Consider the following 15,790-nt stretch of genomic DNA (forward strand, 5'->3'; position numbering starts at 1 on the left):
TAGATGCTTAATCATAACTTTTAAAAAAGTTGGTTATAGATCACATAACAATGTTTAGTGTTTTATTGTGTAATATCACAGGAACGTATGATAAAACCGGTATAATACGGACAAAATGGCCGTTATTCGATAAAATACAATCATCATTATCTCAACTCAATATTCTTATTGCATAATGATCAAATTATGGAGTTATGAATCACATGTTACGGTTACATACAGTGTGATCCACGTAGTATTCACCTGAATTTTGAATGGAAGTGCCCCACACCAATTGAAATCTGTGCCAAAAATGATCGAGGTTGAAATCATTTTCCGCCAAATCAATTGCCTAAATTTTGCTAAAATAGTAGTAAATCTGAAAATTTATGTTTTGAATTTCTTGGTAATTAAACAATATTTGAGTAAAGTGTTTTAATTACACATCTGCATTCTTAAGAAAAGATAGCTAAATGTAAAAAGAGTGGAATATTTCATTTAGTAATTTAAGCCAAATAATTAGACAAAAGATAAGTTGGTCTGGATATTGTCTGTTAATATTAACAACAAGACGAATCACAGAAACGTAAAAGATACTACTGAACAATAGCAGCGTGATTCAAGTTAACTAATGGATTTGTAATTTTTCATTTTCCAAAGAACAGAGAGTGTCATTTGAAGTCCCAATATATTCAAAACTCTCCTCTCTTTAACAAGTTTGAAGCACTGGTATTAAGATTTAATTCTGCTAGTGATTTTCAATGGACTCATAAAAGAACATCCATCCAGTTTATTCCGTCGGGAGAAATTCATATCAACTTTTGCGAGGACAACAAAAATACTCTGACACTGACGTGAATTCATGGTGAGGTGGCAAAATAAGGAATCACCAAGGAAACAGTCAAACCAGGTTGTAAAAGATCACTGGAAATGCGGGAAATAAAGCGACAGATGACATCAACCGCCGGACATTCAATAAAAATGTGAATGAAATAAGTGGAAAGTTTTCAAGCACGATTTTCCCCAACAAAAAAACCCAACAGTAGTGTATTCTCCATGCATTGAACGCTATTGCAAGTCTCCCTCACGTGTTGTGATGGTGACAATATAACACCCTTTGAAGGTGGGTTTAATATCTGAAGACAAGGCCAGTAGCTCACGCCACACAGTGTCAAGTTTGCCAAGATGACTTGTTTTATTCATAACCGCTATGATGTATTTGTAAATATCGTCCTCTTTGAGTTTGTATAGTGGAAAGTTCGGCTCATCTGAGAAATGTAACTGGAAACAAAAAAAACAACAGTAGTGTATTCTCCATGCATTGAACGATATTGCAAGTCTCCCTCACGTGTTATGATGGTGACAATATAACACCCTTTGAAGTTGGGTTTAATATCTGAAGATAAGGCCAGTAGCTCACGCCACACAGTGTCAAGTTTGCCAAGATGACAAGTTCTGTTCATAACCGCTATGATGTATTTGTAAATAGCGTCCTTTTTGAGTTTGTATAGTGGAAAATTTGAGAAATGTAACTGGAAACTGAGGTGACTTGATTTACTAAGTTGTCTTTTAATATTGTATTTATTGTTGCTTTCTATTTACTAGAAAAAAAAGCATATTGTATGTACAACATTCAAACGACAGTCAATTATGCGGCTATAGTGTGTGTTGACTTTATTAAAAAAAATACGCTAGGAGCCAGGTTTCTTTTTCTAAGTAAAAAAAGATCACGTACCCTCAAAACTCCTGCAGCGGTGAGGTGTTTTAAAAGTAACGGTTCATTTCGCACTGGATTCAGCAAGAATGTCGGTAAGATTTGACTTATTAAAAATACGCGTCTTGTCAAGTGACTTCTAACAAAATTTCAAGTCTAAATAAAATGCAGGAAGATAAAGAAATTCAGTTTCGAGTTTAGTACATAGCAAGTGTTTTCCATATGATAAATTACAATCTATAATTTAAAACAAGGATGCCAAGTGGGTGACAATTCGCCCACCATTTTCTATGGGCGAATACGCCTACACCCTATGTCGGTCTTGCAAAACAGGTCTACAAAGAATGGAGTGAGAAAACAATATTAAAGTAAGGGGATACACTATAAAAGCGATAAACTAACTGTGGTGAAAGCACATTGTTTATTACAAGAGCACACTGTGTGTAGGAGCAAATGTGCCCAACACTTATTTTATTTTTAACTTTTTGCTTTACTTCAGTCCAGTTTGTGTTCATAAATGTTATGATGTTATCCAATACACTTAATGCCCAAGTTCGTCTTTCTGCTAGTTTATTAAAGCCCTGTTTTCGGGTGATGAATATTCTTACATCATCAGCGTACTGATAAACAAATCATTTGTGTGTTCTGATAACATACAAATGTTGTTTTATTTCCTTATTTCGGTATTTATGACATTTGAAATCTAGGCTCTGTGCTTGAAAGGTTTGAGTTGATGCATGGCGTCATCACCATGGCAAACACACAGACTTCACATGAGGGCGTAGCAACACTTCCATACGCCTTGACAAGAATTACATCTTCAATCACATGCATAGTTGAATGCTAATGAAATACACGATGACGCACAATCTATTTCAAACCACCCTCTCATGTGCATCAAACTGTCTAAAGGCAAGACGCAAAATATGTGAATTTCATTACAGAATTCAGAGCCTAGTGGCAAATTCAATGTGGCACTTTCAAACAAAGTCAAAAAAAAAAGTCGACGCTCTTATGCCTTGCACAGCACGGAAACAGAGGTAATGCCATTCATATTTTTCAAACTTGAGAAAGTAAATGGACACAAAAAAGCTATAGCTCATATTCAATTGGAAAATGGCAGTCTAACTGATGACTTTTCACGAGATAAGTAGTATCACTCGTAAATTGTATGCATCTCTTTATACACTGACGAAAGTGCACAAAATACTATTACTGAGGGTAACCAAATCTTGAAATCATTTCTTTTGAAGAAGTTACTAAACAATTAAAGTTCTTGTCAGTGGGCGTCGCATACACATATTCTATTCATGACACGTTAGCAAGAAAATACCCAACGCCCTATTCGTGTCTCAACCTTGGTTGCCGTTCACCGTGCCACATCTAGAAAACCAAACAGCTCCCAAAAAGCCCAAATAACCCAGTTAAACAATACAAATACTTACAAATGACTGTATATAAGAAAAACAACCTGAGAACCCCGTCAGCAGATATGCTTAGCAACTTTTGCAGTGATGATGACAAAAAGTACTATAATACTGACACTGACAGGATGACAATTCATTTGTGTGGTGGGGTGACATAATAACGAACCACCACCTGGAAACTGTCAAACCACGTTTTAGCAGATCGTAGAATTGTGACAAATGAAATGTTTCCTTCCAGTCCTGTTCTCTAAATACACACTCAAATATTTCAGGCCAGTTCAGTTCCACGTAATACCCATAAGTGAGCTTTTAATGTTTTCCCAGCTGTCAACCCACAGTCCCTTTGATTTCTTGAAAGTAAATTTTGGAATTGGATGTGCTCTCATAAATGTTCAACCGTTCTGGCAGATTATTAAAGAACTGTTTAATGAATATATCTATATCCTCAACATTCGCTGCCAGTTTGCTCAGTTTCCCCAGTTTCCCGTCTGATTTTATTGAGTAACGGCCCTATTGCATTAACAAGAATTCCTGACGAATGCCTTGATAATAGATGATGTGAGGGCGCAATTCGCTCTGACTCTGAATATAATTGGCATTTGTTATGTATAAAGAATATAATTGTGCCCAAAAAACAAATGCACGTAATGTCTTAAACAAGAAAGTGTGATTGATTCTGTCAAAGGCTTTTTCCTGGTCAAAAGCTAAAATATCCAAGAGAGTATTTGTGATGTTACAGTAATTGACAGCCTCACGCAATAGATTGATTGTTTCGTCAATATACTGGGATACTGCAGTCTTATTCAGGATTAATGATTGAACCAATAACTGAACGCAAAATAAGTGTGTTCGTGAAGATCTAAATAATCATTACACAGGAAGCTAACCACAAGTTTTTAAGACAAGTGATTTCCCCATTTTTATTTCGTTTTGTAAAGCGGTGTATAACAGTTTTGCGTGATATCACGTATCTCTCAAGGATAGTCAATGTGACTGCCACTTTTCCGCCTAATGTGAGCTATATATGTGTTTTATTTTTTGTTCCGTTTCTCAAGTTTGACAAAAAAATGAATTGGGAACATTCCACTCATTTAAATATTTGTGACGGGCTTGAATAGCAGTTCCTCCGTTTTCGTGCTGTTTGAGGCGTGAAAGAGTAGCGTTTTTCCTGATAAGTACAAGGCTACATTTTATTGATTAAGGCTCGCTTGTTGTCTTTATTCACTTGTTTAAAATGGCATTAAATTACACTATTCCTTGGACAACACTTTGATATCATGTTTACAAATGTTCCATCATGTTTGCAAATTTTTGAGAGCATCACGTTGGGTTTGCCACTGGGACCATAATTCAGTAATGACATTTACATATTCCGCGTCTTGAAGAACATTAATATTCAAACACCATACTGGTCAGTTTGATGCGCGCTAGAAAGTTGTCTTGAATTGATAGCTTATTTGAATAGCGTTCAAACGATTGTGCATGTGTTTATAGATGTAAAATCCCTTAAGGCATATGAGAGTGCTATCACGCCCCTGTTGTGAAAGGGTCGTCGTGGTGAGGGGACACGTTGCGATACATTAGTTCACTACAGATAGTCCAGCTTTATTCATCTAAACCGTCAGTTGAGGTAACGCCCTGTTGCCCCTTCTCTTCTTATTCTCTCTCTATTTATTCTCTCATCTTGTCTAACAAAATCTTAAAAAATCTGCCATAAAACTCTAAGGCGTGACAGAGTAAACATTCCACCAGCCAATCGCAGTAGTCAGTGACACGATCACGTGATTACCAGGGATGTGTCTCACGGTTAAAGCCTTGCGAAGTTGCCAATATTAAATACAATTTGTAAACAAACTATAACATTCCTGTAGTATGTGTTTAAAATGCCTACCCTAAACATGCAAGTTGTTGATTTCAAACAATACTGAACGGCGTGTGAACCAAATGTGCGTACGTGGTGTCATTACGATAATCCGCACCCATGTGAAGTTTGTGTTTTTTGCCATGTTGATGTCGCCATGGATCAATCAATTTAAACATTTCAATTACAAAGCTTAGAGCATGGGACGTGTGCATGTCTGGCTCTCTATCGCCATTACGATCAATGCCAGGTGCAAGTGTCCAATTAAAATCACCACCAATAACAGGATCATCATTAATTTTGTTGAGATGGCGTTTTAGTTGCTGTAAACATTGGGCACACTCGTGTCTGCCGATGGCACAATACACATTAAAGAGTTAATTTCAACATGTACATGCAGCACATGACCAGACTTGTCAGTGACTGATATAGTATTTGATGGAGGGGTTTGTACTATATCTTCAATATTTTAGTATTAATGTTTTCGATGTTAGCCTTGACTTTCACCCAGTACATTTAGTTTTTCAAGACAATTTAGTACGTGCACATTTATTTTATAGTTGGCATTTCTTCTCTATCACTCTTTGTTCACTCATTTTAAACCTTCTCCTCTTGGTTTTTTGTGTTTTCAGTTTCCATTTATTAAGTATTACTGTTCTATGTTCCTATATGTAAAGCATATTCCCCTAACATTTTTATGCGTGTGTAAATGACAATTAGATTACTTGGATTCAGTAGAACTTTGCAACCTTTTGGTTCTTCCACTCAGTTTTTACCCCACGATGGGGTGATATGATCGCTCCCCTTTCAATTCTATGCATCTAGTTCCGCGTACATCACATTTTCTTAGTTTCCATTTTTTATTAGTGTATCAAAAAATGCGCTTCGAGATCATCAATATTCATGATATCTGGCTTTCGCAGATGGATATCCACCTACCTCGACCATTATTGTTCACAGCATTATTTGTTGACGGCTATATTCAGCTTTTGGAAATTACAGTTGCTAATCAGGCAAATTCGTGTCACTTTGATTTCGAGGATGGGACGGCCATTCTTTCATTTCTTTCTGATACTTTACGTAGGGTATGTGTGTTGGTGTTGTATAACTGTTTCAGATCAATTTATTCACTAAAAATCATTCTATCCACCTACATCATTTGATGCTCTCCTTTAAAGTTGTATCGTCTCATACCGCCATCATGTGTTTGATTTTAGCTAATGGGCTTGTTTATCCGCATATTCTCTCTAACGCCGTGTGTGAGGGCGTACGTTTATTAGAGTACTACTGTATGAATTTTTGTTTACGGACAAGTACCGGTGATCTATGGATTTGGTTAACTTTTAACTTTTACAAAACTGAGAAATTTGAAAATAGAAAGTCTGGAGGTAAAGAAACAACTGACACTGATTTATTTACTTTGAATATAAACATTACTCTACTGGTCATCATTCTATCATACTTCACGATAAAAAAAAAATATTTTAAAATCATAAACCTCCCACACCTTGACAGCAATATTCCTATCTCTCCAGCCTATTGTGTGTACATTCTACAGTTGACATGTTAAGTGGAGCCTGCAGCTCATGTGTACCCCTTCAGCAATGTCGTCGCATTAATTTATTACAATACCGTTTCTGTACTGTAACTCAAAAAGTTGTATGGCAGATACAACGATATTGTGGGAAAATACCTTTGCCACAAATGATTGCTGATGTTCGAAAAAAGTGTCTGGGTAGGAAGTGATACCATAAACTGTTGTTGGTTTATTTATTTCGAAACAAGTTTATATATGTAAATGGTTTCGTTAATTTAATTGTAATCATATTGATAGAGAATCACGTACATGTTGCTTTCGCAGAATTGTTGTCGAGCAATGAATCGTCAACAGCAATCGTGTTATTGGCGTATAGTCTACCTAATGGTAAATGCATATCAGTTCCAGTTTGGACGTAGTCAAACAATTTTATGAACTTATAGAACGACCCTTGTGTGTGGGGCCGACCCTTGTGTGTGTCTTAGCCGTGCCTGGACCGATTACATTCAAACTTCACATGTACATATTATATATGTATATATTATGTGCACACCGATTTGTTTCATGATCTGATTCAAGATGGCCGACGGCAGGCCATTTTTGTGATACAAAATAATCAAAATCAAGCATTTCTGGCATTCCGCAACAGGATCTCTGCTGTCTACAGTTGGATTTTGTTCAACCTTGTACATACATTAAACATTATTGAACCCTGATGCACGTCATTTAAAATGACCAACTGATTTAAAATAGCCAACTGGCGGCCATTTTGTTCTAGTGCCATATTTTTGACATGCTTTGACTGATCATGTTCAAATTTAATATTCATTATACATCCTGTCATCGATATAGAGATGTATTTAAAAAGCTTTTCCAGTCAATATCTCTCAATATGGGCAAGTACTCGTTTGACGATCAGACACAAAATTAAGCATCAGCTTCTGGATCTATATCTGACATGTTTGTGTTCCAACTATATTATTATAATTGTGTCATGTATGGCTTGTTTTCATAAATATACTGCAGTAAGTATCTGCAAGACTTGCCTTTGAGAGACACGGCGTAGAAACTGTGTGATCAATCAATGGCTTATAGTTATTGGTGGATAATATATAACGTACGCCTAAGTAATTAGTAGAACTGTAAGCAATTTTATAAGGAGAGCGAGGAATTTTAAAGCTGGAAGTGTTCTCTGACAAGTAATCAAGTGGTTTACATGATACCTTCCCAGTGTAAGTGTAGTTTGTGTTTTGTACACACTACGTCCTACTTGTAACACAATTGTCACCGATCGGTTTTGTGATGCATATTGCAGTGTCGGTGTGTGGTGCCTGCCACAACAGAGCAGGATGCGCTTGTCACCTCTTGATTGACGAATCTCTCCCTGAATTGGCTATGTTGTACCGTTTTCTTTCGCAATCGTAAAGTTGCCTGTGGATTCTGATGTTGTCGGAGTTTACTTGTCGACGTTTAATTATTGGCATCCTATTTTTTCATAAAGAACAATAAAGACAACAAATTTGCTTAATCCCACAGCTCGGTCTTGATATTCAGAATACTAAGACTTTTAGCAAGTTTATTTTAAGTGTCGTTGTGTGTCGCATGAGAAGTATCAATTATGTGTAATTCGAACGCATAATAGACTGTAGGTCTTTAATACTGTGGTACAATACTGCACTACAATTGCTCCTTTGTGAAGTTTCAAACAATTAGAATTATCATACACCGAAAATGCATGCCATCACACTTTCACGATAAAAGACTCAATATTTATGCTTCAGATTATTTATTGTTCTGCAATTCAACAAGTTTTATAGCATGCAATAACAATAATAATAAACTAAAATAACATTAGGAATGAAACTAAACTACACGTAAGATTTATTTACGAGGCATGCGATTGCAGTAATATAATTTGCGGAGTGATTTCATGAATGAGGTACACTTCTTGTTTGAATTGCGATTTCCTGCAATAAAAGAATTAATATTTAAGACTTTGATTTGAAGATGTAATTTGGACAATAAATCATACCGTGTTTACCATACACAAAAAGGTTGCGTTGAAGACATGCAGCAATACTCGTTAGATAGAAAATGAAATAAAAAGGGATTTTCAGTTTACCTAACTTGCCTAACTTAATAAATTATTGTATTGGTTCATAAAACAACAAATCGGATGTTTGCTTCAATATCAGGCCATTATGCATCCAATATAGTTATATTTTAGTTATATAATATATAATTATCTACTTTCAGTATCAAACAAGAATATTATTTTTTTTTTCAAATTGCATTAAAAAAATTACAGCAATACAATATTGGACTACAATTAATCAAAAGTAAAACAGTGTCTATCTCGAAGATGTCATTATCATTATGCTCAATTGTTTCATGTACTATTTTTTTATTTTCCACTATACATGCTATATGTCCGTGGAAACTATTCAGATGCCAGATAGTGGCGCCCCAATGATGGCTGGTAGCTCTACAGTTAAAAATATTCATTTAACATGATGCCTAGCAGAAATACATTATACAATCAAGAATTTTAGTTAATTTTACAACAAATGTGGGCGCGAGAAAAGAGAAGATTTATTAAGACCTCACATATAATTATTTATAACTATTTATAATTATTTAGTTTGTATGATACTTACAGCTTAAGCAGAACATAAATACTTTTGAGCATATCCGCATGTAGTGTCGTCTAATTTCCATGTATTGTTATAATACCTGTATATAAGGACAGAAGTGATTTTTTAATCCGATGAAATTGTTTGCATTTGTAAGCACCAAGCTAATAAATTTGCAACTGAAGGTAAAACGCAATTGTGTCAAAATGTGTTTATATTTATAAGGAGATTTTTTTTTCAAATCCAATGAAATTATTGATATAATAGATACGTTGTGAGATAACAAATATCATTTTTCACGATATGTCACCTGGCTTAATTTTAAAATATTGCGAAATATTTTTGACGTAGGATACAATTGTAAGTTACACTAAAAATTCTATTTTAACACCATTTTGTCAATCAAATTTTATTTTATCCTAAAATGTCGGAAATGTAAATATAATGACAATATTTTATTTTTATTTTTGAGAAACGTCTTACTTTAAAATTGTGCTAAAACATGTAATTAGCCTTTCTGTATTTCCCATAGTACACTGTCAATAATAAGAAAAACAACATAACACACAGTATATATTATATGTACTCACCACAAATGGAGACAGGGACCACTTCCATTGGGCTCATTTGGTTGAAACAATTCTGAATTAACCGATATTGTTGAACCACCAGTGAAGGTAATGGTATTGCCTGATAAGCGCCCATCCACCCAGAAATTTCTATTCTCTCCATTTGTTTTAATTACGAGCTGTGCACGTTCTAAATCGTCCTGGTCAACAACTTGGAATAGAGATCCAGAATCACACTGAGCATTAGCCGGAAGCGCTGTACTAGAACTAGGACGCGGTAAATCTGTTGAATATACGACCATTACAACATTATTAATAAGACATCACTTATACATGGAATATTTTCAGAACACGTGAATGTGTTGCCGTATAAATGTAAATGTAAAACGTGAGTATTCATTGACCTTGGGTAAACTTTTTGCGGAAAACTATAATACATATATATACACATAACGATCACTGTACCTGCACATAGATACTTCTGATTGTAGTCGCACGTCGTATCATCCAATTTCCAGTCATTGTTGTACCACCTGTAAGTATGATTGTATTTGATCGCTTTATAACGGCAATATGGGCTCAAAATTATTTACTCACCTATAAACTCACGACCTTCGTACTGCATGACAAGTTGTTCAGATAGCTATTTTATGATGAATTAAATTACTCTGCAATGTATATCGTCATTCTGACAGTATTTAAATAAACATCAAACTGTTTTAACATACAAAGCAAATACGGAATAAAATGTAATAATGAAAACAGGCCTTGTATTTTGAACTCACCACAAATGGAGACATTGCCCACTTCCATTTGGTTCATTACTGTGAAACAAAGACGAATCTACTGACATTGTTGAACCATCACTGAATGTAATTGTACTGCCTGAAATCGTGCCATCAACCCAGAAGCTTCTATTTTCTCCATTCTGTTGTAGCGCATGTCTTGCCCGATTCAGACTAGCTTGATTATTAACTTTATATGGAGATTTACATTGATCAACCGCCGGATACACTGATTCTGTGCTTGCTTTTGGCAGAGCTGAAAAATGTGTCATCAACAACAATTTTATAACGTAATACATTGATACAAAATGAGCTCGAATAGCTAAAAAAAACAGTGAAATAACTAAATTATAACTGGATATCACCAGAAACTAAAAAAAACACAACTGTATAAAATTAGGTGTTATTTAAATGAGCTTTGCCAGTAACCGTTCAAGTGTGTTCATGCTATTCGGTGCTGATATTTGCACGTTCATAAAAGTTTGTCCATAAAGTAGTATGGCGAAGTGTGTCCAATCACATGTAAAACAATGAAAAATTTGCTCTGATGCTAATTATTTTTGTTGGCGATGTATATCTGCATCATCACAAAAATGAATAAACTGGGTAACATTATTAATAAATAGAATAAAAAAAAATAAAAAAATACATACATACATACCTGGGCAATCATAAATTATATTGGCTAAAAAAATATCAGCGTTACTCAAATAATCACGCTCGCCCATTTTGTCTTGGTCAGCTGGGTTATTCGCTGTTATTGTATCCTGTCCATTCGTGCTGAAATACTGAATTTATTTTGACTTGTAAATATCACACATTGCATGTATGAGGGGACATTTAGTTTGTAACTGCACGATACCCCTTTGAAAGTCATAATTATTCTCTCGGCAAAATAGGTTATATTTAATTGACAATTGCGGGCAGAATGGGCATAAGTTTGGAAACTTAAAGAGTATGTAGGTTTGACATTTGAGAATGGTGACAAAAGTTGACTTTAGAACTCGGTGGGTTAATTAATATACAAGCTTCCAATGTAAAGATATATTGCATAGGACCGGTCGTATTATGAGTGATCACATATGGTGAATACAGTTAATGTTTTAATATTTACAATATAGTCCTACCTTAGCACCATAATGCATAATCGATCCAATGTCGTATGGCACGTTGTACATATTAACATCCGCAGAGGTATATTTGTTGAAATTGTGACTTTTACCCGACTGGATGTTGTTCCAGTGAACTGTAACGTAATCATCTCGGTCTGTGCGACTTTGTTCATGCCAGAATCCTATTGCATGACCAATTTCGTGAGCAATAGTTCCTTTCTGTTTAATGCAGCAACATACAAAAGAAGTGAGTGGGCACATAAGAAAATGTCAGTATCTGTATAATCAATTACTAGTATGTAAAAGATAATTGATGAATGTGGTGTGACTTGAAAATATATTGCATTATATGTATTTTTCTGACACCCTTGTATTATGTATGCATTGCTTTGTTGTGGTTTTGTTTGAAAAATTGGTCCTAAATTCAGACAAACTAATATGTATTAATCAAGATCGTCAAAATACATCATGGCACAACATTTTAGATCGCCACTGATTCAAAATGCTTTAGCAAAATTGAGGATTATATGTCATGTTCATTATAATTTGGGCCATTGAATATTCTGTCTTGATATCTGAATTGTCAGGAAAGAAATTGTCACAATTGGCACGTGTATCTGTGTTGAGATGCTCAAATGCTCAATGCTGCAAAATTTGGTCTCCATGCCTCTGTGTTGTAGAGGCTATAAGCTATCAGAGATTGGATTACGCAGAATGTGAAATCTCATACTACCCGATGTGAATGATCAAAAATTCTATGCTTACTAATCGAGTTTTATAATATAATCATATTATCAAGATAAATCAATGTGTAGTATTTTGTACTATATTTCTAGGTAAATATCTTTCTAACGACGCTATGGTCAATTCAACAGTCGCATTTTTTTATGTCAGTATTGACGTAACAATGACTATTCATCATAATTATAATTTAATTATTATTTAATTGATATCACGCACATATTTATTTCATAAACAACAAATACCCCAAAAGTATACCAGAAAAAAGACACTTAAATACAAACGTAACTCACATATGCACAACCATATCCGATAGAAATATCTTGAGCACCATTACCAGTGCGACCAACGTAAGACCAGCATCTATAAAGGTAACATATACAGAAATGTATCACTAATAATATAAACCTTCACACAACAACGCCAAATACGGCAACGGCACAGACATTAACTAATATGCTCAAAGTCTGTTACTAAAATTGGTAGTAACCTTACCCATTATCTTTTTTAAAGCTAATTCTATCAGAATGCCCTGCGCCCGAGTTATACGGTGGGAATCTAATACAAGTGTTACTCTCCCAGTAGGTCATCGCTTTTCTTATTACGGCAGCATCAGATTGACCTGTAATAATATAGATACATGTTATGTACTGAAAACTTGATACATGAAAGCACAAACTATCAAACAGACATATACTTACTTGTTGATGATATCACATATGGCACAATAGCATTATTCCAACGCTTTGAAAGGCTAGTTATAGCTTTTCTCGCACCGACCCCACTTGCTTCAGCGGCTACTATTGCTTTAATTTCAGCTAGTTGCTCATCGGTTAACTTTATATCAGACTCTATAGTATTAGGACTTTCCGTTTCTTCGGGTGGTTCCGAAGAAGCTGCCTGTTGAAGTATTAAAAAAATTAAAATTCTTGATCCGATAACTTAAAATGCTGAGACTAATGAGTTTGATTGATATCAGTATGTTAATTATCACTTACTGTGTTGATGCAATGTACAAACATCGCCATCATAACAAATATACATATTGATTGAATATGAAGCATAGTAACCAATTCTTCTGAACGGTAACCAAGTCTGTTGAATCAAATATTAAAACCGTTACTAATGACACAGTAAAACCACTAAATGATAAACATTATTTAGTTCTGAATATACCTTGATTTCTGAAAATAATAATTTGTATATAAATTGATTGTCTCATTATCAGTCATAAGTTATTGTGTTTTCCATCATTCTTAGCTTTCTGATTTCAGTCAGCCAGGTTAAAAAATAATTATTATAAAAAGATAATATTTATATAGTACAAAACACAAATTTCATTCATTTTTCTAATATGCAGCTACAATATTCACTAAGTAATTACACAGTACATAGTACAGTTGAGTGGGACATCAACATTAGTATGCGTGTACATAAATCATGTTGGTCAACATCTTAATTACTAAAAACAACTGGGACAAACACTAAAACAGTACTAGCCTGTATTGATCTTTAATATTTCTACCCAACAAACGTTCATAGTCATTTTTATATCTGAACTACATTACATCACGTGTCGTCACAGCAAATAAAGACAGCTAAATGTGAATAGTATTCGCGATGTGTCATATTATTTGAATAGTTATTACACAATGATTTCAATCCAAATGAGAGGAAGGTACATATATAACACTAAAAACAATCTATAACATTGTTATCGTATTTTAGATGCATTTGGAAATCGCCGTACAAATACAAAACCTTGTATATTAGCATATACTACACTACGATGTGTTTACCATCCGAGTTACGTTGCTATTATGTATAGACTACATTTTACTCACAACCGAACATAAATAGGATATCAAAGAAAGTCGGACATATACGCGAGTGTCAACAAACAATTACCATGTGATTAGTGCTATTCGTAGTTTTAAATTGCAAAACATGTTTTCAATTAGCTAACATATAGGTACTCAAGACTGCACGTTAAATAGTGACGTTATGATCGCATTTAATCTAAGTACATTGTATAGTCAGAATAAGGATAAAACATGTACACATTTTATTCTTTGAATCTCAGCCGAAATAAGAAAGCAAAATACAAAATTTAGATACACAAGAACGGATTCTATGTGGCCAATATTAGCAGTCCCAATAAACCAAAAAAATGAAAAGCGTATATGCAAAGAAAGAATTTTGAATGATCAATACTTTCATGCATGAGAGATGCTATAGATAGATAGATATGCTGCAAATAATTCATAGCATAAATGTTATCATACTCACGTAGATACTGCAGACAATGCAAACACAATCAGTAGTGTCAGAATGAATTGAACCTGAGAGCACGCTATGTTTATATGCGGTTGAATTGGCCAAGAATAATTTACATATTTCTGACGTAGTTTTTAAATCCTATATATCGCACCCACATACTGTTTCCAGAAAATTCTATGTTAAAAATGTATGCAAGATATTGATATATTTTTTGAACTATTTAGCTTCATGTCAGAGGTAACACTATTAAGGAATAGGTTATTGATTTGTTTTCACTTGTAACTTATATGTTCATTCCATTTACAGTGTTTTCTTTTGAGTCATACCTTAAAAATGCCTTAAAAATATTAGCTTTCTCAAAACAAGATGAGATAATAAATAAATCAACAAATCAACATGTGATTTGAAGGGACGGATATTTAAAGATCTGACATGAAAGACTGACTTGAAACGTCAACTATTCAAGTTACGTCAAGTTATTTGATCGAATATAATGTACAGTACACAATCAATTCTCTCTATTCAGGAAATATTAAGCTCAGTTTTTGGAGTTGAACCACATCTTCACATGTTTTTTTTTAAACTAACAAGGTCAGGACAAGAAAACAATACATTATTTTCAGATGAAATAAAAAAAAATTAATACATTGATACAAACTTGGTAGAACACCACGACTTCATACAGGTGTACAGGGTTATATTGTCGCGCCTTGCCAGGCAGAAACGTGTCTAACGACGCCATCGGATATATGGAAGTGTTTTATTTGACTACGCTTCGATTTGTGTTCTTACCCACACCATTAAGTTATGTTTCCACAAATTGACTCTATTTATAATAGTTATTTTTTTTCAAAATCAAAATTAGTCATATCGTATCCATTGTGAAACAAAACGTTCAAACTACGAATTATATTGATTTACATTAATTAAGTTGGAAATATATCCAATTACTATACAGACGTAACAATGAAAAGTGTTAGAAAATATGATTGTCTTAATTTGTATATCAGAAAATATTGTTTTTCTATGAATCTAGTAGGGCAACATTATTTTGCTGAGATGTATTCATTTTTATTTCTTCCATATTTTGTGCGGGTTTACGTTTCAGTGTTAAAGTTCTAATCTGCTTAAAAATCGGTCATTTTGCAAAAA

The 15,790-nt window shown here is 34.2% G+C and overlaps 1 protein-coding gene across 1 annotated transcript; it reads right to left on the minus strand.

Annotated features, from left to right (window-relative positions):
• Positions 1–9,882: 9,882 nt before the first annotated feature.
• LOC102809242 (protein SpAN-like) lies at positions 9,883–14,742 on the minus strand. The gene is made up of 9 exons (XM_085490482.1): positions 14,648–14,742; positions 13,357–13,453; positions 13,060–13,258; positions 12,854–12,980; positions 12,652–12,721; positions 11,633–11,836; positions 11,167–11,293; positions 10,506–10,761; positions 9,883–10,253 (listed from the first exon to the last, which is right to left on the minus strand). Exons 2-9 carry the CDS (start codon positions 13,420–13,422, stop codon positions 10,022–10,024), a joined length of 1,281 nt encoding a protein of 426 aa, XP_085346608.1. The 5' UTR covers positions 13,423–13,453; positions 14,648–14,742; the 3' UTR covers positions 9,883–10,021.
• Between the last annotated feature and the right edge of the window lie 1,048 nt (positions 14,743–15,790).

This window comes from Saccoglossus kowalevskii, chromosome 15 (genome assembly GCF_978046115.1).
Source record: "Saccoglossus kowalevskii chromosome 15, keSacKowa6.1, whole genome shotgun sequence".
NCBI lineage: Eukaryota > Metazoa > Hemichordata > Enteropneusta > Harrimaniidae > Saccoglossus > Saccoglossus kowalevskii.

Coding starts and splice junctions, on each gene's coding strand:
- LOC102809242 (XM_085490482.1), bottom strand. CDS start 13,422: ATGCTTCATATTCAATCAATATGTATATTTGTTATGATGGCGATGTTT. Junction 11,294..11,632: donor TTATGCATTATGGTGCTAAG/GTAGGACTATAT, acceptor AAATAAATTCAG/TATTTCAGCACGAATGGACA. Junction 10,254..10,505: donor GGGCAATGTCTCCATTTGTG/GTGAGTTCAAAA, acceptor TCATACTTACAG/GTGGTACAACAATGACTGGA.